The sequence below is a fragment of the Corvus cornix genome, chromosome 1 (assembly GCF_000738735.6).
Source record: "Corvus cornix cornix isolate S_Up_H32 chromosome 1, ASM73873v5, whole genome shotgun sequence".
Taxonomy (NCBI): Eukaryota; Metazoa; Chordata; class Aves; order Passeriformes; family Corvidae; genus Corvus; species Corvus cornix.
In genome coordinates this window covers 81858245-81880310 of record NC_046332.1, presented here as the reverse complement: position 1 = coordinate 81880310, position 22066 = coordinate 81858245, and the positions used below count along the sequence as shown (strand labels likewise).

Sequence of the window (22066 nt, the reverse complement as noted above, 5' to 3'; positions counted from 1 at the left end):
TTGCAAAGATTTCACGTAAGTGGTGCCTTTTTTCCTCGCAAAATTATGTACCCATTTTCAGACTGACTCTACATTAATCATTTTTTTATGAAGCTTGTTTTTCTGTCTGTCCACAGCAGTTACTGGTCCTGTTCTCATTGAATTCATGTTCACTTAATCTATTTAAACTGGAGTGAGATGAGTCCTATAAAATTACTGCTTCAGCACAAAAAGCAGCTGAGTGTGCACATGGCATATTTTTGTACATGGTCTTGAAGCTGACAAAAACTAACATGAAAGTTTTGCACAGAGCGTTTGCAGAGAGCTCTGGTCTGTGTTTTGGATTTTATGTGGTTCAGTGTTTTTCGGAATCAGGAAACTGATTTTCATCATCATGAAACTGCTACTTCACTGAAATCACTACCATTTTCCTGAAACTTATATTGGCCTTGCATCAAGCTGGTTGGACTTTTGCCTTGCTTAAATATTTCTTCTGTGGACAAAGTGATGTTCAAAATATGAATGTTGTTATTTTCTCAAAAGTCAGATGATTAATATATATACTATTTAATAACCATTCTTTTTAAACAGCAAGAACTTGTACGTGGAATGTAATTCTGTATTCTGTTTCAGTTTGCAGTTTTACAAGTAACGGACTAACATACTGTGTTATTAGTATTCATGATATTTCCTTAATAAAAGTTTTCAATGAATAACCATAGTCAGGCTGGTAGTTAAACTTCATAAAGTTAAGTGGGTAGGATTCCCCAACAGTAGGTTTCAGGCTGCATTTTAAGAAGCATCTTGATTGTTCACATTTTTAGGATTATTTTTGTGACATTAATTTAAAGCTAACTGCCTACACCAATTAGTTCTGGTAAGTTATTAAAGCACAGAATTTTGGCACTGCCTCCCCAGTTAAATATACAAGCCTTGCATCAAGTAGTAACATGCTTTCTAAAATTGTATTTATTTTATAATTACTAGAATATAGTTAAAGCTAAACATGCATATATATTTATAATATGAGTACATATATGTATGTATATAGTTTTGCAAGTTGGAAAAACCCTGACAAGTCACTTGGTTACATCACTCAATACTGATTAACAAAATCTCTTAAGAATTTATTTCTCTAAGAATTTTTTCTGTTGATAATTTTACAATTTCAGAAATTTTTGCGTACTAAGAAATGGTAGAATATTCTCATTGAGAGTGTGGGCAGTTTAAGTTTTTTTTTTTTTGAGAATTTGCTATTATGAGGTGAGGCAGGTTTGAGTGGTTATCATTAAGCAAAATTCGTTTGTAATTTAATATGGTTGAATGTGCTGAGTTTCTTTAAACAATAATTAGATTGTTAAGAAATTAGTTGGAAACTAATACACATTTTATTTTTTTATAAAATTTCACAATCAAATTTAACTTCTTGAGGACTTTGACCAATAGGGTTACATTAGTGCCAGGAACTGCTGCTGAGCCTTAAAATAAGTGTGGTAGATAAAATCATTGTAGCATTGGTGTGAGTGGGGAATGAAATACTCTGTTCCTAATTTCTGTTTGTGTGTCATGTGACATTTTGGTCAAGTACAATAATTATTTTTAAAAAGCTTTGGGAACTCTTCAAGTTGTTGTTATTCAATGAGCTGCGTGACTAGTTGGACGTGTGGGAGGGATTCACATCCCTGGGCTTTGCACAGATGTCAAATGTCGCCCACAACACACCAGTTTTGGGTTGATGGTAAAAATGCCATCTGTATCAAAAAGTGCCAGACAGAAAGCACATTAATTTCATCATACAGCTTATATGGAACTTAATATACTTTTCTGTGTTTTCTCGCAGCAAGCACCAGGATTATTTACTGTGAGCAGGATTTTTCGAATGCTCTAAGAGTCTCCCTGTATCTGACTGCTGACAGAAATGAGTTGGGAAGCTTGCTAAGCTTTTCTCTTAAGTTTCTGTTGGGTGCAGTGGCCTGTTTTGGTATTTAAGTTTTGCACTAAATCATATTTAAAGCTGAAATGCAGAAAGTTAGAAAGCTTTTTATAGAAAGCAGTGGTTCCAGTGCTGTTGCTGTCCCAAATGCTTGGAGAGCACGTCGCTGTCCTAAGCCACCACTGGAGTAACAGCCTCCACAGGATCAGTCACAGGATCCTGGAAACACCTTGTTTCATCTTTATTATATCTCTGTTTTGATGGGGAAAAAAAAGCTTTGTAATTAGTTGAAGGCATGTTTTGATCAGACTTTTAAAGCCATTTCATTAACTTAATTTTTACAGACACCATCCTCCAAACATTTCTTCAGTTTTTTTGCTACTTTGGAATACTTAAGGTAACATATCAACACTTGCAGAAATACTCAGGATTAATCCTGAAGTTTTTTTAACCTCTACCAAGGCTGAATGTACATTGTCCTTTCTTTTTTTTTTTTTTTTTCAGCTAGAAAGTCTTCAAAAATAGGATCATAAAACAATAGTCTTAATCCTCCTGACATTTCATAAATAGCTTCAGAAAATGCTTAGTACCCAGCAAATGATTTATTTAAAGTCTTTATAAAAAGTACAGTAGCAAAAGTATTAAAAAAATGCATGGATAATAATCATGCCTTCTACTAATCAGCCACTGTAAGTTTTGTGGTTGAACTGAAATGCATGAGGTGAAACTTTTTTATTATCTCCATCCATATTTGGGCTTTGTTGTAGTAAGAAAATAAGGAAAGTAAATTGGAAAAATATCTCTCTGACAAAGGTCACGATCAAAACTGCAAAGTGTGGAAAAAAATTTCAATACAATCAAGTTCTCAGATTAATCCTTGCATTTTCATCCTTTTTTCTTCCTTAATCCCATCAGCGTTAGATCCTACAAGTTCAGACACTCAAGTGGAAGGAGATTTACTGAGTTTAGTTCTAAAACTGTACAGACTTCAGAGTCATAGCAAGAATATTCCCTGCCATAAAGTCTAACGAGTGCATTGGTTGAAAGCTCTTGTAAAATGTAGTTTTAACTGTCTGTCAGGGGCAGTTCTGTCCTCTACATTTTATGGGACAATTCCTGGCTGAAACCAAGGCTCACAAGTGTGCCTTCTCTCCTGCAGCTCTTTCTGGGGATTGCCTGGCATACCGTCTCTGAACCCATCATGTTTGTACTCATGTTTGCATGGAGAACATATACTGTGGCTGTTTCATGTATATATGCAAACTCTAAAATTAGAATCAGTGTCTTTTGTTTCTCAGGGCAGCTTTAGGGTCCTATTCTTGATAATGGTGGACAGGTGCATTTATCTAAACTTATGAATTTCATATATTTTATGTATGGAAATCTCAATTGATTAACTTATAAGCAAAGGTTCAGTCCTTTGAAATCTCATGTGTTTCCTATTACACAGTCCCATTATGTGAAGAAGAATTGCTGGCAAGAAGGCGTATGTGCAGCAGTGGGGTCATACAGTGACCGGCCTTTGTCCTGGCATGCAGATGGGGGAATAGGAGCAACTGTCATTTTCCTGGTACAGCACTGCTGCACAGGAGCAAAGTTTAAATGGGGCTGTGGTCAGACAAGGTAGTAAAGTCAGTCATAGGTGACATAGGTTGGCTTGGAAACTCTGTCCCTTTGCTTTTGCCTGGTCGGAGTTGATCCCTGAGGAGAGCCAGAATCAGAATACATGCTGCTGCCTTGGGAATATTTGCTGGCTGGGATCCTCCTCCTCACCTTTTCTTGGTACCCTTGAAGAACTGGCCTCTCCCTTAGTCATAGGACTGTAGAATCGTTTAGGTTGGAATAGACCTGTAAGATCATCAAGTCCACATGTTAACCCAGCATTGCTGTGTTCACCACTAAACCACGTCCTAGGTGCCACATCTACACATACATCTGGTTGTCCTTCACCAGGCTGGTAACTCTGAGGATACATTTCCACCTTTCCATTTGTTTGATCATTTCAGCTCTCAGGAGGTGGTAGTCACTGCATTCCTTTGGCATGTCTGGAAACTGGAGGAGGAGGCACAGCTTTGCCCCATCTCCACTTCAATCTCAGTTTGAACAGCCGTGGCCAAGCCCAGTTTCTGCAGTCTGGAAATTACACTGCACAGCACAAAAGAGAGCAGTGATTTATACATCAACAGTCGCTTTTCTTGCCATAACATTTCATTGTTCTAGTTCCCTAAATCTGTAATTACATGTCTTTGTCCTGCTACGTGCTGCTTCATAACAAATATAATTCTTACACTGGCTTTTTGAGTGAAAATAATCCTGCTCAATTAGCACAGATCATAAACTTGAATTGTGTGGGAGCAAGCAGTTGTAAATGATGGATTTGAAATTTGGGCCATTGCATCATCCTTTAATTTAGTGGGTTCTCCCCCACCACGACTTCATGCTAGTGGCTCCTTTCGCCAAGCCAGAGGTTGGAGGTCACCGACGCCTACAGCTTTGTTCTGCGTGGGCCTTGATACTCTAATTTAAAGTTTCCAGGAAGGCTGCCTGTGAATAAGCTAGATTTACTACGTGTGCTGTTTAAATACTAGCACTTGGAGAAGGGTGTTCATTAGGCAGCAGTTGTTTCACTTGGTTTTTCAGGCCGATTCTCCATTAAGGAAGATCTTTGGAAAATGCTGGCAGGCAGGAGAAAGAGGAAAGAAAGTCAGTCTTTTTGGTCTGTGCATTCGATTACGTTGTGTTGTTGGCTGTTGTTCTAAAACATGCACTTCTTGGCCTTAACTGAAATAAACATGTCTTAGTGGAGAGAGAAACAAACAAACCTGCTGTGGCTTTTATCCTTGTGAGAACACGACTCCTCATTTTGTGGATGAACCAATAATATAAGTAATTATTTATATTTTTCTTCCATGAAGAAGTGGTCATGTTTGCCTGTTAATTAATATGAGTAGGAAAGACAAAATACTATGTCAAACTGCAAATATTAAAGCTCACTGTGGGTTTGTGTAAGAACTCTTCCCATACTAAGAAAATAAGCACACCTGTTTTTCACTACTAGCACAAAAAAATAAAAAAAGAGCTAAAATAATGACAGTAATGTAGTGGAGTGTAATGTAATGACAGCATTGTAGTGGAGTGGTCACGCTGTGTTGGATATAGGTGTTTTCCCAGAATCTTGTGTGGTCCATGGATCAGGTAGATCTCTGTCCATCCCAGGTCTGTAAGCATGGTCCTGGTGAGTGACTGATGTTCCTTTGTGTTACACTAGTAATATCAATCAGCATCTTAATATATTCTTTAAAATCTTTTAAGTTTTTTCCTGTCCCACATGGCTGTTCAAGGGGGTTGAAAGATTATTTTTATCATTCTCCCATGTCCAAAATTAGCAAAATATGTGCAAGAATAGAAGAAATATTAGCAAAACAGAAAAACAGGTTCATGGCCCACCAGGTATTGTATTAGCTGCTCTGCATGGCTAAATGCAGTGGAAGAAACAGCATTGCCTGACAGAGAGAGAGATGTAAAATCTGCTAGAATGGGATAAGGACTATAAGACTCAATTGATTTATAATTTCCAAGACCTAAATAAACATCTTGTTGATACTGAATCAAGACCAAACTATTAAGATTTGGTTTGCTCAGTCTGTCATTTTGGTTTTGGAAACTGTGTTTATTCCTGTCTGTTCATGGCAGTTACTACTTTTCTGAATGAGATTTTATCAAGTGTCTCACATTCTACCTCTTCTTCTCTTCCCCCATCCCCCCTTTTTTTTTTCCTTCCTTTTAGATTCCTTCCTGGACAAGGATTGGTACTATATCCACAGATAGGAGACAAACTGGATATTATATGCCCAAAGGTGGACTCTAAAACTATTGGCCAATATGAATATTATAAAGTCTACATGGTTGATAAAGACCAAGCAGATAGCTGTGCTATTAAAAAGGACAATACACCTCTACTTAACTGTGCCAAGCCAGATCAAGATGTTAAGTTTACCATCAAGTTTCAAGAATTCAGTCCTAATCTCTGGGGCCTGGAATTTCAGAAGAACAAAGATTATTACGTCATATGTAAGTTCAAAATTTCAGTTGTTCATTCTTTTAAATATAGTTGTTCATTGTTTTGTATGCTGTCTTGTACATTATAAGCAAACTAAGAGGACTACAAATGGATTTGTATTTTTTTGTCTGAAAACAATTTCTTGCCAGCATATTTTTAATTTTGTTCCTGATTTCCAAAGGGTCTCTGTCTCTTTTTTCCTTGGTTTGTGTAAACCACATTAGATTGTACCTCTGTGCCTGTGAAAGGCTTCTTTTTCTTGTGCACAGGATTGTGTCCTGTATTTGCATTAGGAGTTGTTTGCAGCTGGACTGTGACACGTTTCCTGCTCACAGCCCTGCTGACGTGCCTTGCTATTGGCCTTGTTCTTGGGTTCTCTTATGCCAGGAATAGGAGTACGGTGACCCAGCTGTTCTGACCATCCTATGTGACATGGCTAGCCATTGCTGCAAGTGGTCCAGGGACTCTCACAGGATGCATCTTTTGGCCACTTTGGTGCCAATTTTGTCAGTGTAGTTTCCTCACAAGGGTTACTGGTAAAGGCCTGTAATTGAACATGCTTTTCCTCAAAACAGACCTACTATGTTCATACAGTAGCTAGGAGAGTTCTTGGGTAAAACCTAGGCTAGCAAGGTCTTGAATTTCATCCTTTTTCATGGTCCTGGCTTGCAAAACAAGTGTGCATGGCACAGGCCTCTGTGCAGCAATACAAACTTTGTGTGAGTTTCTGATCAGGGATTTATGGCTGAAAGCAAGTCTGGAGGTAGCCACTGTGTTCAGTGACTCAAATTACTTATGATGTGTAAAGTTAATGATGTGAATCAGGAGTTAGCATAAGCTGAGACCTCAGCAGTACAACAACAATTTACATTAGTTTAGGTTTTGTCATTTTAATACTATGCCCTGTGTATCTCATTTAGCCCCATGGGCACTTTTGAAGTCTTGAGCAAGTATCAACAGTTATTAGGTGATGGAACAAATTCTGCAAAGACTTGGCTTTTCTGCAGTTACAAGGAAGTTAGATATTTGTGTGTTTTATTTCACAGAATCATGGAATAAGTTGGGTTGGAAGGGACCTTTAAAGGTCATCTAGTCCAAGCCCCATTCAATGTGCTGGGACAGCTTCAACTAGATCAGTTTGCTCAGAGGTCTTTTCCCAGGTATGGAGCATCTACCACCCCTCTAGGCAACCTGTTCCAGTGTTTCACAACACTTATTATAAAAATTTTATTCACTATATGTGGTCTAAATCTACCCTCTTTTAGTTTAAGACCATTGACCTGTCAGGTCCTGCTGAAAAATTAGACCCCAAACAGATTTCTGCCACCTTCTTGAAAACTGGAGGATTGATAACTGTTTCATGTAATGTCTGCCAGTGTAATTATTTCTTAACTTCTGATTTTAAAATATTGGCAATTTAAAAAGTGCTCTTATTAAGTACTTTTAAAATGGAAATGAAAATTAATTCAATATAAATTAATGCTCTCTTCCCAGTTATATCCATAATGGTACGTGATAATGTATGAAACAGGTTGCATGTCACAGAAACTTAAGTTAGAATTCACTGCATCATTAATACTAATTACTAATTTTAGAAATTACTGAGTAAGAGTTACAGGAGATACAAACCACAATTTTTTGGTTTTAAAGATTGCTTAATATAGGCACTTTCTCTGTTTAGTGAGGGGGTGTGAAAAATGTGATCCCACTTAAACAATAAAAACTTTGACAAACTTCCCACTGAAATCTAGTGAGATATTTACGAGGGTGAAAACGACAAAACTACATGTTGAGAGATAGTTATCTGTAACTCCAGTGAAAAAGTGTAGCATAAAAATAACCATGCTCAAATATTTGGCTTAAATGAGGAAATATGCTCATTATTAAGTGCTGCTTTTAAAAACATCCACAGAAGACCAACTGTAGTGGAACAAATGGCACTGTTACAATTATTACCTGAAAATTATGGGCACAAATGGAGCTTTCTGATACACTGTCAGTTCTGTCATATCTATGTCATGGATTTACCCAGAGAATTATTAAGTACGTCTCATTTTCATTAGTTTTGTATAATTATTTCATTATAGCAATAAGACATAATAGACATTGCATTTCCTGGAAGCTTAACAGCATAACTTGGTTGAAAGAACTTACTCAGCCTTCAGTCTAATGCCTCAAAAATTACGCTGGCCTAGCAGTAATACTGGAGTGCCCTAGGGTATTACTTTTCCTACTCATTGTGGCATAAACAACTGGCTAACTTACCACTCCATTGCTAGCATACTGACTGAGCTTCAGCAAGGGTACCCATACATTTTAATAGGCTAGACAAAAAAGCACCCCACCCTTGAAAACCCAGCCATCCTGAAGCTAAAATCCTCACTTTCCTCTTATTCAAGGGGAAAACAATAAACTCAGTGATGCTGGTCTCAGAAGCAGAAAGAAGGGTAGAAAACTAGGCCAGTGCTCAGCTGGGACACCATTTTAGACAGTACTGGAGCTAGATAGGGTTTTAACAGTTTGTATTAAAAAGCTCATGACACAGCCTTGTCAATGCAAGTTCTGGTAGTCAGAACATGTGCTGTCATTTTTATAAGTAATAAAACGCATCTTAGTCATGTACACAAATCAGGCTTTAAATTGTTTGCATACATCCCTGTTCACAGACCTGTAATTCTTTCTTTTCCTTCCTTCCTTCCTTCCTTCCTTGAGTTTTGTTTTGCTTGTTTTGTTGGGTTTTTTGAGGGGGTGGAAAAGCTGTGAAATGAAGGCAATGATGCATTTTATGTGCCAGCTTTTGATTTTGAAGTATTTTAGGATCTTGCATTCCCTCAACTAAGTGGCATCAAACAAACCTAACACAAGAGCTTACTGAGCTCAGCATCTTTGCAGTGCTTGCTGTGGCTTCACCTACAGCCTAATCTCACGCTGTTTATGCTGGCAGGCTGTTGTCAGCCCTTTAAATGTTTTGTGCACCGTCATGTACCTTTATCATCTTGCCATTATTTGAAAACAGAGTTTGTTTTTCTCATGTAATAGTATGTGGTTTGTGGAGCTGTATTAAACAGTAAAATGTCTATTCGTATTAGGGGGTTAGTCATTTTGGGATGAGGAATTGCAACACAGGATGAAGCAGCTTCCTGAGCCCTTTAGAGACATGTGATTGCACAGGAATTTTTTAAACCATCATTTTTATATCATCCAGATGTATTCATGATAGGTATAGCAGAAGGACATCTTTTCTATTCAGTGCTTCCCTAATTCTAAGCACATAAAATCTTCTCATTCCACCATTCCCTATTTTTAAAAAGTAAAAGTGTGGGTAAGTTTCTCATATCTGTTTTCGCATTTAGTGGTACTTTAATAAATTAAAAAAAAAGGAACCCATTTCTTGGCAAGATATTCCTCAATATGAGTATCAGTATCCAAAGAGTTAATTCTGTGAACAGCAATAATTGGAAAGACGATACTGAATGGTATTGTGAAAGTGAATAAATGATGTAACAGAGTGTCCTTGCTTTTCTCTTCTTTGCTATCATCAATTTTTCGTTCCTCGGAAATGAATAGATTCATTTTCCTACAGTTACCTGATTTCTTTTCAGCAGAACTGGAGAAGGTCAAGTGTACTTGAGATCTCAGAAGTATTAATGTTTGATTATCCTAAAATATGCGACCATTTAGCTAACATATCATAAGTCTCTAAGGAAATCCTTAATCAGATGCATGAAGGAAGATACATCATGCCCAAAACCATAAATATCTATATGAAGGGCAAACTTGGGCAGAAGGATGTGAAGATTTGCAACTCAGATGTTTGCATTAAAAAGTCTTTTTATGTCTTTGTACGGTTAGAGAATAAAGTATAATTTTCTGCTGTTGTGAGTTGCTCAGAACAAGCAATGAGTATCTTCTCAATACCGAGGAGATACTCAGTACTTGATCTGCAAGTACTTGGGTCATGGTGTTGCTGCTTCAGTACCTCTCAGATGCAGATTCTTGTTTGTGAGAGAGACATGTTAGCATAGTTCAAGTGCATATAATATACCAAAGATGTTTACTTTTGGTGAACAGGAATCGTCCTGAACCCTTCCTCATGAAACTTGGCCTTTAGTCAGAGGGCACAGAGAGCCCGGTGATACACTGGGTTTGTGCTGAGGGAGCACCAGGGGAAGCCTGTGAGAAGCTATGCCAGAGGGAAGGGAGCAGTGCCAGAGGGAAGGGAGTAGTGCTGCCTGCCTCCAAGCCACCGTCAAGCTCCTTAGGTAGTTTGGCCAAGCAAGCACATATTTCACACCATCTCTTCTTTTGTGTAAGTAAAGTGAATTTTATGGGCTGACATCATCAACATTAAAAAATAAGTCACCTGCAATGAAATCTTCACCTGTTCCGAATTTGTAACAGAGTGACTTGAGACTTGGGAAGGGGCTACAGAACAGTTCTCTGAAAGATTCCTCTATAAGGCTTGCTCTGCCTGGACCTCATTAGCTGAGCTTGCTGAGCTAATGATGCTCATTGGCTTTGACGTTGGCAAAATTGAATATGCAGCTTTCCTTAAATGTTTTTTTGTCAACTTTTTTTCAAGCGATCCACTTACATAATTGGCTTCTGGCTTAAATTAAAAAACATATATGTATATATATTTGATCCCTGACTGATTTAAAGGTTTATACTGGCTAGTAGCACTATATTTTGGATAACTGCTTTAATAGTACTGTGGCTTTTAAAATCAAAACAGTCATTCTGAAACTTTAGCATTAGCTGTGTTTGAAAAAAATCACAAGGCTTTTTATGTTTTCACTTTGTCATTCTGTTACAATTAAAGGGCAATAACTGTCTGAGGAAGAACATATTAAAGGACAATATAGATTGTGCCCTGAAATATGGCCCAGCTGGGAAGAATAAATCTCTTTGCGTGGCCAAATAGATTTACATTAAAATGTTATTTTAGTATTCTGGCCAGTTTAAGTGCTGGCTAATCTGTCTGGCTGAGCATTCTGAAAACGTTCTGAGGCAGATTTCAGCCTGCAGCCCCCTGCAACCACCAAATCACCTAGTGAAAGCTGCCCAAAAGGAAACAGTAAACAGGTTTTTCTTTGTTAATGCCAAACTAGCCAAAATGGGAACAAATACTGTATCAGAAATTCAGTTCCTTTACCTTTGCAACAAAGATGTTTTTCCTGTTTTTTGTTAAAGGCTCTGTGATCCAGAAATCTACTGTTACATTTTTTTTGTTGTTGGGTTTTTTTTTTGTTTTGTGGTGGTGGTGGTGATGGTGTTAATGAAAGCCAGTGCGATAATAGTCACTCTGATTCCATTTGTACAAAGATCAGGTTTTTTTCTTTCCTTTCTCTTCCTCCTTCCTAGAAAATGAGATAAATAATTTCTCCTCAGTGTAAAATGATATCCAGAGGTCAGTCTTTGACTTTGCTGAAGAGTCTTTTAAGGGATGTGTCAGCAATACCACTTAGCTCTTGTTGAATGAAATATAAATACAGCTTATACAAATAATATTATTAGAGGGAAAAATCACTGTCTGTGCAGCTTCAGATTTCTAACAGAGTCTAAGACCTGCAGGATTAATGGAGTCATGGTCCTTTGGGGTTTTGTCCCAGACCACACAGGTCTTGTAAGAGAATAAGGCTATTTTATATTGATGGACTGTGTTCATATTCGGTGCCATTACCTAGGCAATACCAATCGTTTATCTCCTTTAAAGTAGACAGAGATAGTTCAGCAGGAAATCTGTTATTATGTCGCTATTCCTAAGGGAGGGAAATGAAAGATAGGAATGCTCAGTTTGTTAATTGATGGCATGTTGTGAAAAAAATACAGTTATCTTCCCCCGCACCCCTGCAAGTATTCCAAATAGATATGGAATCAGATGAAAATGAAGAATAATTTTTCAGACAGGAAGAAAAAATTATTCAGGAAATACCCATGAATTGAATAGATTTTAAAATTTCACAGGAAGCTCTTTAATAGTTTTAGTCACTATTTTTATAACTCGCTTTTATAGTTCCTCAGAAACAGTTTATAAATACAGGAAATATAGTACATTCACAAAGAAAGATACAATATTCTCCTTTAGAAGTCTTTATATATGTAGTATTTGTAGTGCTTTGCAAAAAAAGCTTAAACCCTGATCTTCTCCAAAATGTGTATGTTCTTAGATTTGCATAAACATCCTTAACAGGACTAAATGCGGAAGAAGATTGTGTTGCGTATGTATTTTATCCTTTCTATTCGGGATATGAGTAACTGTTTAAATCGAGGGGGTGTGTATTGAAAAGACATGCCATGCTATGATGAAAGCATGAAGAAAGTATCTGTCTAAACTGAAGATTGAGAGTGCACTACCACACTGAAACACATTTAACTTTTATTTTGTACGTAGGTTCAGTGATGATCATTTAGCTCATCAAGTGGGATAATTAGTCTTTATAGAATTGCTTGTATCATATGTGTTACATATTGCAGTATTTTAAGTCCTAAAATAAAAGATGAGGAGCTACATAAGGATTTATGAGGGCTTTAATGAAACTCTTTTTAAAGACTTGAAATTGTTTGCCTCATTAAAGTCTTTACATAGCTGGGATGGGGGAAATGTACTTTTGTCTGAGAACTGCATTAGCTAAAACAAAAGGTTGGAATGGCTGAAAACCAGGGTTAAATGTCAGTTTGGATTTTCTTTCCTGACTTCAGTCAATCCTGGAAACCTTGGACGAAGAATATTTCAGGATTTATTTCTGATAAATCAGACTATAAAACTAAGCCCTAATGGGCAGTCTTCCAGTTTCTTTTTTTCAGTCCCAAGGAAATCATGCAAATATTTCTGGGAGTAGACGCAGGATTAGGCTTAAGGTAGTCTTAGCTGTTCTTGGAGAAGAGTCCGTATTAAGCTGATAATGTTGGTTTTTAAAAGCATGTTCAGATCTTTGTTAGCATGATTTATCTGTTTTGTGTTCAGTAAATGAAGACACCAAAAATCACTAAACCGCAGCAGCAGAGCAGTCCTTATGTGCTTACTGGGCTGCTGTGAGAGAAACAGAATTCTGAATCCAAATCCTGCCAGTAAAAGTTAAAATGATTTGTTTTTCAAGTATTTTATGTTAGCACATAAATGCGTCAGACCACAACAGCACAGCCAATTGCAGAATCCCAGAATGGTTTGGTTTGGATGGCAGCTCTGGAACTCATTGAGTCCCCTGCTCAGACCTTTGCTCAAGCAGGCCCACCTGCAGCCAGTTGCCCAGAACCGTGTCCAGCTGAGTTTTGAGTATCCCCAGGGGTAAAGCCCCTTCTTCTGTACAGCTGCTGCAGTTCCTTCATCATCTTCATGAGCATTTACTGGACTTGCTCCTGTAAGTCCATGTCTGTCTTGTACTGGGGAGCCTGTGACTGCACCCAGCACTGCAGGTGTGGCCTCACCAGTGAAGAGTGTGGTGTGGTAGTATCACCTCCCCAAACCAGCTGCCGCTGCTCTGACAGATTGAGCCCAAGAGCTGGTTGCCCCCTTTGCCATGAGGGCATGTTGCTGCCTCATGGTCAACTTGGTGTCCACCAGGACCCTTAGAGCCTTTTTGCAAAGCTGCTTTCCATGTGTTTGGCCCCAGCCTGTGCTGAAGCTTGATTCCACATGCCGTCCAGAGGCTGCCACAGCAGATTTGGTAGCACAATCAAGACATTAGCAAAATAATTCACATTGCAAAAGGGAAAAAAACCCAACTAAATAATGTTACACTGTTAAAACACCAGTGAACTTTTAAAATCTCTATGAATATAAGTATTAAAAGTATCAGTTCACTTGTCTAGTTGTGACTTTTGAAAATTCTAAACATTGGCAGATTAACATATCCCACTGGAGTTTCATAAAATGAACCAAGATGTGCCTACGTGATAATTTCTAAAGCAGCTAAACCTCTTAATTTCTTAATGGAAAGTATTTGAACAGGAGGTCCTGTAGAACCATGGAAATTCAGATTGCTTCATTTCTGCAATGTTTCCTCATTAAGCTTTACTTTGTGGGTATTTTACAGCTCTAAACACAAACATAAGCATACTGCAGTCAAAACAGTGCTTAACTTCTGATCATCTTTGCCAAGTGTACAGTCATCCAATAGTATCATAATTGATCTCAGTACTAAGGTGCCAAACTCTGTGTTGCTGAAGGATAGTTAGATGATGTAAATAGCTTTTTGTGTTTTGCAATAAAGCACACTTTTGTTGTGCTACATGTAAAAGCAGGAGATGAAGGTATTCTTTTATTGAAGCAAACATGTGGAAAATTGCTCTAGATTGTTATAGTACAGAGCATCTCCCCTGAAAGGAATGAGGTTCATCCACAGGGCAAAGTCTGACTGTGGCACTTTATTGGGGTTACTCCTAGACTCTGTGTGGTCAAAGCAAATAACATCATGTCCATCTAAACTGTTATAACCATGAGACTGGCACATTTTCTCCTCTATAGTGTTATATTCTAAACTGTCACTAGGCATTAACTCAGTCACTGGTGAAGTCCTACCACCTAGAGATGAACTCTGCCTCAGAATGATGTTTTCCACTTCAGTGCTAGTCGTATAGCAATTACTGGGTCATTAATATCATTGCATGCAATTAGTGACAGTGGAATGAGCAAGAGGTTTGTTATTTATTTAATATGAACTTTCACTATAACCCTTTCTTATCCAAGTGTCCACAGATAAAAAAACAGAGAGATTTTTAAGGCAGGTGAACATCCTTGTAAAGTTGAATTTGTATGATACAGAAAGTGGGTCCTTATTTAATGTTAAAGCTTCTGTTTTTGTTTCCAGCAAGCCCTCTTGTCATTAGCAACAATCAGTGTAACTTGAATGCTAACTAATTTTATTAGTTCTGTTCAGCTGAACTGTTAAGCAAAGCTTGCTGTGGTAGTGGGAGACGCTTCTCCGCATCCATGAGACGCTTTTGTGAGTAGCATGCTGGGAGAAAGGATAAACTTGCATAAAATACCTGTTGTGAATGGTGAAGCCAACTAACTAGTAATCTGTTTTAGATGCATACTTTCAGATATACACTAAGTACATCATAATTAGTGGGCCTACATCTGCCACAGTTACTTCAGCACTCACAAATATATAATTTGTTTATGTAAACTAGAAGCAACCATGTGTGCAGTGGATCATTATCTGACAACATTTCTCAGAGTATGTGAAATATAGAACTGAAATTCTTTTAGAAATGCTTAACTGTAATGAAAGACTCAAATTGTCGCTCACAGTGGTACAGTATTGAGATGCTTCTCTGGTTTGTTTTTATATAATCTCTAAATCATTCCAAGGGAATTTTGTAAAGGGGCACTTGACAGCAGTGAAGCAAGTAGGATTTTGTTATGGGTGGGTGGAACCTGTGACCTTCAGTAATGGATAATAATTCAGCAAATAGTTTACTGTTCATTACACTTCAGCTGTGGTGTTCCTTAACCCAGAGAGAAAGTGGTGGTGTTTTTAAAATGATAGGCAGAAGTAAACAGTCAGAATTCACAGCTTTTTTGATGTTTTCCAGCTCTCTCACTGTCTCATTTTCCCTTTATGGAAAGACTTTGTTGACATAAATGGCTTTTTTTTTTTTTTTTTTACCACGTATATTTTTCTTATATGGTGCCTTGCCTCCCTGGAATTAATAAAATAATTCTGAATGTAGGAAACTTTACAACTCTCTTCCTATTTTGTGCTGTTGGATGACATGAGATGTGGGATGGAGAGTCTGTGGATTTCCAGAGATGTCCCTGGAATCGTACAGCTGGTATATACCAAAGTATATTGCAGTACAGAATTGATTGGCTCTGTCTTGATTGCGTCCTCCACGTTGCACCCTCAAAAAACCATTGAAACAGTAATAGAATCTGTCCCTCTCTTAACATATGAATACAAGTGGAGACTTTTATGGGGAATTATATAAATACCCTTGTATCATGAATCCCATCTAAGTACCACAAGTCACGCTATTCACAGCTGGACAAGATACATTTTAGAGCAGTGGTTAGAAAAGTGAATCATGAAGTTTCACTGCAGAGCCTTTGCTTCTTCCTGGCAAGAAGAGGCCTGTTCTTTATTTCACTTCATTTTGTTCGGGTTTTAGCTTGACTGGAGGGGGCATTGCTGCTTACTTGCTGCTTACTTGCTGTGCAGAATATAATTTGTGGATCCTGTTTAGATATAAATCCTGAGACATGCAGTATAGGACTTAATTTATGAAACAGGAATGCAAAGTGAAAAAGAAGAATAGAGAATTCTTGTCCTTTTCTGCGCATTGAAGTTCTGCCTCATGTGTGGATACAGGGGAAAAAGGCTGGCATCAGGAGTATTTATAAACACTCCCTAAGCCTTAGTTTAAGTAAAAAAAATCTATCTTAATTTGAAACAATATGTGGAATAAGATAGAGAGAATGAGAGTTTCTGAATGGTTTTTAGGTTGAGAAGCTCCTCAAAATTCTGCTGCCACCTTGACTTTGCAAGTAGGGCAAATAAAAAAACAGACATGTTAGAAAAAAGCAAAATCATTGGTAAGCTGTTTTTATACATTTTTCTTTATAGACTTGGTGTCCTAAATTGTATTAGTTGAGCAAATTCAGCAGGTTTTGAGGTTTTTTTGGGTTTTTTTTAGGATCATTTCTTTGTCTCTACAAGATCAGTAGAAAGTTGTGATTTTATTGTCTGTTACAAAAACACAGTCAACACATAACAGCACTCCATTCAACTATTTGTAATGCATTTAAGTTTTAGCACTTGTGGTCCAGGTTTTGGACTGCTGATGGTTACGTTTCAGAAGACAATTTAATTTTTTTTAAAAGCGAAGGTTTCAGAGTCAATCTTATTTTTGTCACTACAAGAAAAGGTAAACCATTAGTTGCTAGTATTTGAAATTAGCGTACTTCTCTTCCCTCTAAACATTCTTCAGCTCACTCAGCGTAATGTGTGCCAAACTACCTGTTCTTTGGTGAGTGGCCTGAACAACTTTTTTTGATTGTTTCAGATCTCCATGCAGATCTGGCATTGTTACCAGGGTGCTGAATTTAATTTCATTTAATTAAAACACTCCTTCTATTACCTCAGCTACCTTGTTCTTTTGTCCATGGCTGTTCTAGAAACAACCTCCCTGTTGTGATCAGTGATTTATGGTTTTGCAGTGTGTGATTTCTGGTGTTCTTAAACCTCTCCCGTAAATTATCTAAATTTTTAGAAAAGAAGAATTATTTATTCAGTGCTTTACTAAGATTATCATTAAAAGGACCAAAAGCAGATGAAAGCAGTCAGAGCACAATGATGCCTGTCCAAAATAGTGTTCTATTACTTGATAAAATAAAAAACCCTCAAAAACTTTACATGCACTTAGTAATCCTGAGAGTGCTTGTGAGATCAAGCGCAGCTTTGCTTTAAGAATAACTTCTTACTGTTGGATCTAAAGCTTGTGTGGATTTTTGCTGCTGTTTTTTCTCTCTGTTTCTAGGCACAGCAGGGGAAAAGTGGAAATAGGTAGTGTTATTTGATTTTATTTTATTCTGATTTTGAGAAATTTATTTTCTGATGCGGTATTCAAGCAGTACTTAATGAATAAAATCTGTGAAAATCACTACTATTGGATAGTACTGATCTGCCCCTCGAAAACCTGTAATTCTCAATTTGCTGTTAACAGATCCACATCAGCAGCAATTAATTCTTCATGACCTCATCAATGATGTGTCTTTAATATATTGCCAAATGACTTTTATTGTCCAGCACACTAAGGAGGGACAAAATCAATTTTGCCCTTGCCCATCAGTTGACATCATTCATTCATTCCTATAGTCTGTGTTTTAAAGTCCATTTAGTTTTCACAGGAAAATTAAATAAGATGATCATCCTTTCTCTCGTCAGCTATGTAGTCCATTTCATATTCAAGCACTAGAAATAGATGTGTTTTAAAGTTGTGTTGGTTCAAAGCATATGGCATTTAATTTGCAAATAGGTAATGTTTTTCATAATCCTAAAACATGAAACTGTGGGTAATAATAGCAGCAGAATTAAGAGGCTGAGATTTTTGTCTGCGGGTGTTTTAAGTAATTGTGGTGGCATTTTTTCATTTTGTAATGTGTGTTTTTAGGAGTGAAGGAAGTTGAATTTTTGTGACTGTGCCTTCATTTCTAATCTCTTTGTGAATGAAAAGCTATATACAGGCACAAATCCAGCAGCTTAATTCTCCGTCTGATTAGAGCAATGTTACCAACCTGATAGGTTGAAAACAGCCATGATCCATGCAGTGGCGTAGCCTCCTGGGAGGCAGAGTAATAACAATCAAATGAAGACATATTAAAATGTAATATTACTTCCTCTCCATGGGGACTGTATAAGAATCATAGCCAGGAACTATTCTTGTCAGCTGACTCTGCTATGCTCACTGAATCCCTGCCTCTGCATTTATGACTAATGCACTTTGTACAATAAACAGCACTTGTGGATTTTTAAAAGCAAATAAATGTAAAACATTATACATTGATTTACATGAGTTCCAGGCTTTTTTGTTTGTTTGTTTCTTTGTTTGTTTCATTGGGGGTTTTGTTTGTTTTTATACAATTCATGTATTTCAAAGAAGGGGAGGCAGATCTGAATGAGGTTCTTTGGTCTGAATAATTTAATTTCTCCCTTGTGTACGGAGGAGGATATGTTAAAGCAGTATGTTACCAACCTGAAAATGTATACTAGCTTCTCTAAAGTAAGTATGTATTAGCAAGACTCTTAACCATAATTTCATAACAGTAAGTGTTTTCTGAATGTTGAAAAGCTAAACTTGCATTCCTTGTAAAATGGCAGCTGCTGTTGTATTCAAGGAATGCAGACAGTGTCTGATAAACTACTGTAAAATGGCCCAGAAGTGTGCAATTTTGTTAGAAAGTCTTAAAATTAGTAGAGATTTTAGCACAATTATGTGTTTATTTTTAGGTGTGGACAAACTGTTGAATAATTTCATGTGGTTTTGACTGTAGTTATTAGTTTTGCAGTTGACACCAGTGGGGCAGGACAGGTCTCAGAAATCAGACATATTTAACCACCAAAAGATTTAAAAATATTTTGCTACCTGTTTAGCAACATTTTACTTACTTCTAGATTACTATGTGTTGCTGTATTAATACAAAGTGAAGTGTGGGATCCTGAGAACATACTAATACTAATGAGAAACTTAATATGAATAATTATATTTATTAATGTTAATATTTAAGTATTTAGTCTTCTTAGCAGAGGGCTTTGTATGGTAGCTCGTGTCAGTAATTGACTTTAAAATATATCCGTATTTAGACCTTTATGTAAAAAAACTTGTTCTTTTTTATATATATGTATATAAGAATAAATTGGATGGAAGGTTTAAAATCTGATTATATAAACACACTGGAAAGTAACATTTCCATTTTGGACACCAGAAACTTGTGTTATGTTTTTGTTTAAATCCAAAACTCCTATCAGGGGCACTTTTTTTTTTTTTTTCTTTCTTTTTTTAATATCCTCTCAGTGTGAGCAGAGCTGCAGGTGCTGGGTCACTTTCCCGCAGAGGTGTGAGTGCAGTGGAGGAGCTAACATGACAGTCAGTGGGTGTAATTTTCATTTGAAGATCAATATAGAAAGGCCGCAGCAAGTGTTTGAGGAATAGGTTGTACTCACTCCCTTGTTTGACTTCTGCACACTGCACTGTCAAGGGGCATTAGCAGTATGAAACTGTGTTTTCTCTGCTGTCCCAGGTTACTTCTTTTTCTCCATGCAGCCTTTCAAAGCTTAAAACGATGTGTTTAAAGCTATCCACTTTCTTCCTGGTACACTAGGGATACGCAAGGTTGCATTTTGAAAGTCTTAATGAATTTTGAAAAATAATTTCCTCTGGTGGCCTTGGGTAATTGTCAGTTTAATTACAGGAGAAGCTGAGAAGGAAACTTTGCTTTGTCACTGAAATGCTCCTCTTTGAAAATTCCCTATTCCTCAGGACGTAGCAGTCTGTACTCTGAGCCACTACATAGGCTTTCCTAAAATCCCTTGAAGAACTGTGGAAAAAGTGAATACTTCTGCAAATTCATTCATCTGACATCAAAGCTATGAAAGCATTCTTTTAGCAAGCAAGTGAGGCAGATTGCGCTGGCGTAGGCACACAACCAGACTCATTGTACGTCTGGGTCTTCTCATTTGGAGACTGTATTTGAAGTAATTTTGCATTCTTTTTTGCCATCTTACTTTCTGAGGTCAGACTGCATCCTCTGCATCCTATTGAGGTCTCCTACTCTGTGGGTTAAGTGGATAGGCCTTTAAAGAATAAAAAGGCATTGATGTTCAGAAGAAGCTGCTTTCTATTCAATTAAAATCAAGTAGAAGGTGTTTAAGGAGATGTGATTCCCTTCAGCTCGATTTAAAAAAGAATCAAATAACAAAAAACCACAAGAGAAAGTCAGTGTTTTTTATTTGTACATTCAGTTGGTGCTCAGCTTTGGTATTTCTATTTACTGCTTTTTTTCTCTGTGTCCTTGTGCTGGTACATTGGCAAATAGATCATAAAAAACACTTTCAGCAAAGACACATTTGATTTATGTCCAGGATGGGTTCTTGGTATTGATTTTTTTTTCCCCTCTGGAAAAAAACCAAAAGAAAACAAAACTATATGTCTCCATTATTTTCCGAGCCTGGCAATGCAGTGGCACATTTCAGATCAGCTTTTATCTCAAATTACTCAACGTGCTCTTTGTATTTTGAAAGGTCTTTTTGCCATACAGCTATTGTCATGTTTTTACAGGGGGGAGGGAACAAGAGGAGGAACTGGGAGTGACAACGTATGAGGAGAAGGGAATTTTAGGAAAAGAAAGCACAGTTTGGGAAGTTTGTATGGTGGCTGTAATTCGAGTTGGTCACAAAAGAGTCAGAAGTGGAACAAAAACAAGAAGCAGATCAAAGGCTAGGAAGCAGGGTTCAGCGGTATGGGGTTTATATCTTTACAGCTAGAGAGAAGATTAGAGCAAGAAAAATACTGCCATGGGGGTAGGAAGACATTGTGAAGGAAAAAGGAAATACACATAGACTGCATTTGAAAGAAAATCCCCAAGGAAGGTGAAAGAGAAGGAGCAAGAATTAAAAACAAAGACCTGAAGAGCGTAAAGCCTACAAACTGAAAGGAGAGGGGCAGAGGGAGGCATGTGCTGCTTAAGCAGCTCACCGCTGCCGCGGCAAGCAGTGAGCTCCCTTACATCCCATTTTCCATTTGTTTTCTCCAGTTGGTGGCCCAGTGCTGGTGCCTGTGCATGCACCCGCTCATAAGTCTGTTTTGGTCCTTGGATAAACGGCTCCAAGAAATGACAGTGAAGTTTCCATCCCCAGGACAGCCAGGGTAGGAAAACCCCCAGTGCATGCCTTGCACAGTGAATCCGGAGCCTGCCACTGGCAGTTGTGCCCTGCTCGCGGTGGCCAGTAGCCAGTGCAGTGCAGTGGCCGCAATGCCTGCTGCCAAGGAGCCGCCAAATAATTTTCCAGCAGCTGTTTTGCAACCAACAGCTGGCTGTGGCAGCAGCGGCGCACCCATACACCGTGATTCAGTGTTGTGGATTCTCCCAGGGAGTGGTGCTTTGCACTCACATCGCATGGCAGTGTCAGCCGGCGCCTGGATCGCGTGGCTCCAGCTGGCACCTAGATAAGCAAGAACAATATCAGCACAGGGGAAAGCACCCTGTTGTTTGTATGAGCTAAAAGGCTTCCGTGAGAATAGAGCGTATTCCCCTTTGCCACCCACCCCTGCAGAGGCTCCTCAATGCTGAGAAAAGTGAGATTGTACTTTAAAATATTAAATGGTTTTCCAATCAGTTCAGAATCTTAGCTTTCACCTGGGTCTTTTGTATGCGTTCACTTCTTCCAGCAGGAGATTTGTAATAGAGGAAGCAGGTGTAACATGGTGATTATAAAGATATTGTTGGGAGGGGAAAAAAAAAGGGTGATTTTTCAGTGCTTTTCTCCTCTGAGCCTGCCAGAGCTTCCTTTTCAGCTAACTCCATCACCTTTTTAGCAAGATGGTGTGTTTTTGTCCAAGTAAGTCAGTCAGTCAATTGTGCATAGGAAAAT

The 22066-nt window shown here is 37.9% G+C and overlaps 1 protein-coding gene across 1 annotated transcript in view; it reads left to right on the top strand.

The window, feature by feature from the left end:
* EFNB2 (ephrin B2) overlaps window positions 1–22066 on the top strand; it is a 45694-nt gene that overhangs the window by 16938 nt on the left and 6690 nt on the right. Inside the window, exon 2 of the mRNA XM_039565041.1 lies at window positions 5700–5983. Within this exon, the coding sequence (XP_039420975.1) occupies window positions 5700–5983 (284 nt within the window). The remainder of the gene's footprint in view (window positions 1–5699; window positions 5984–22066) is intronic.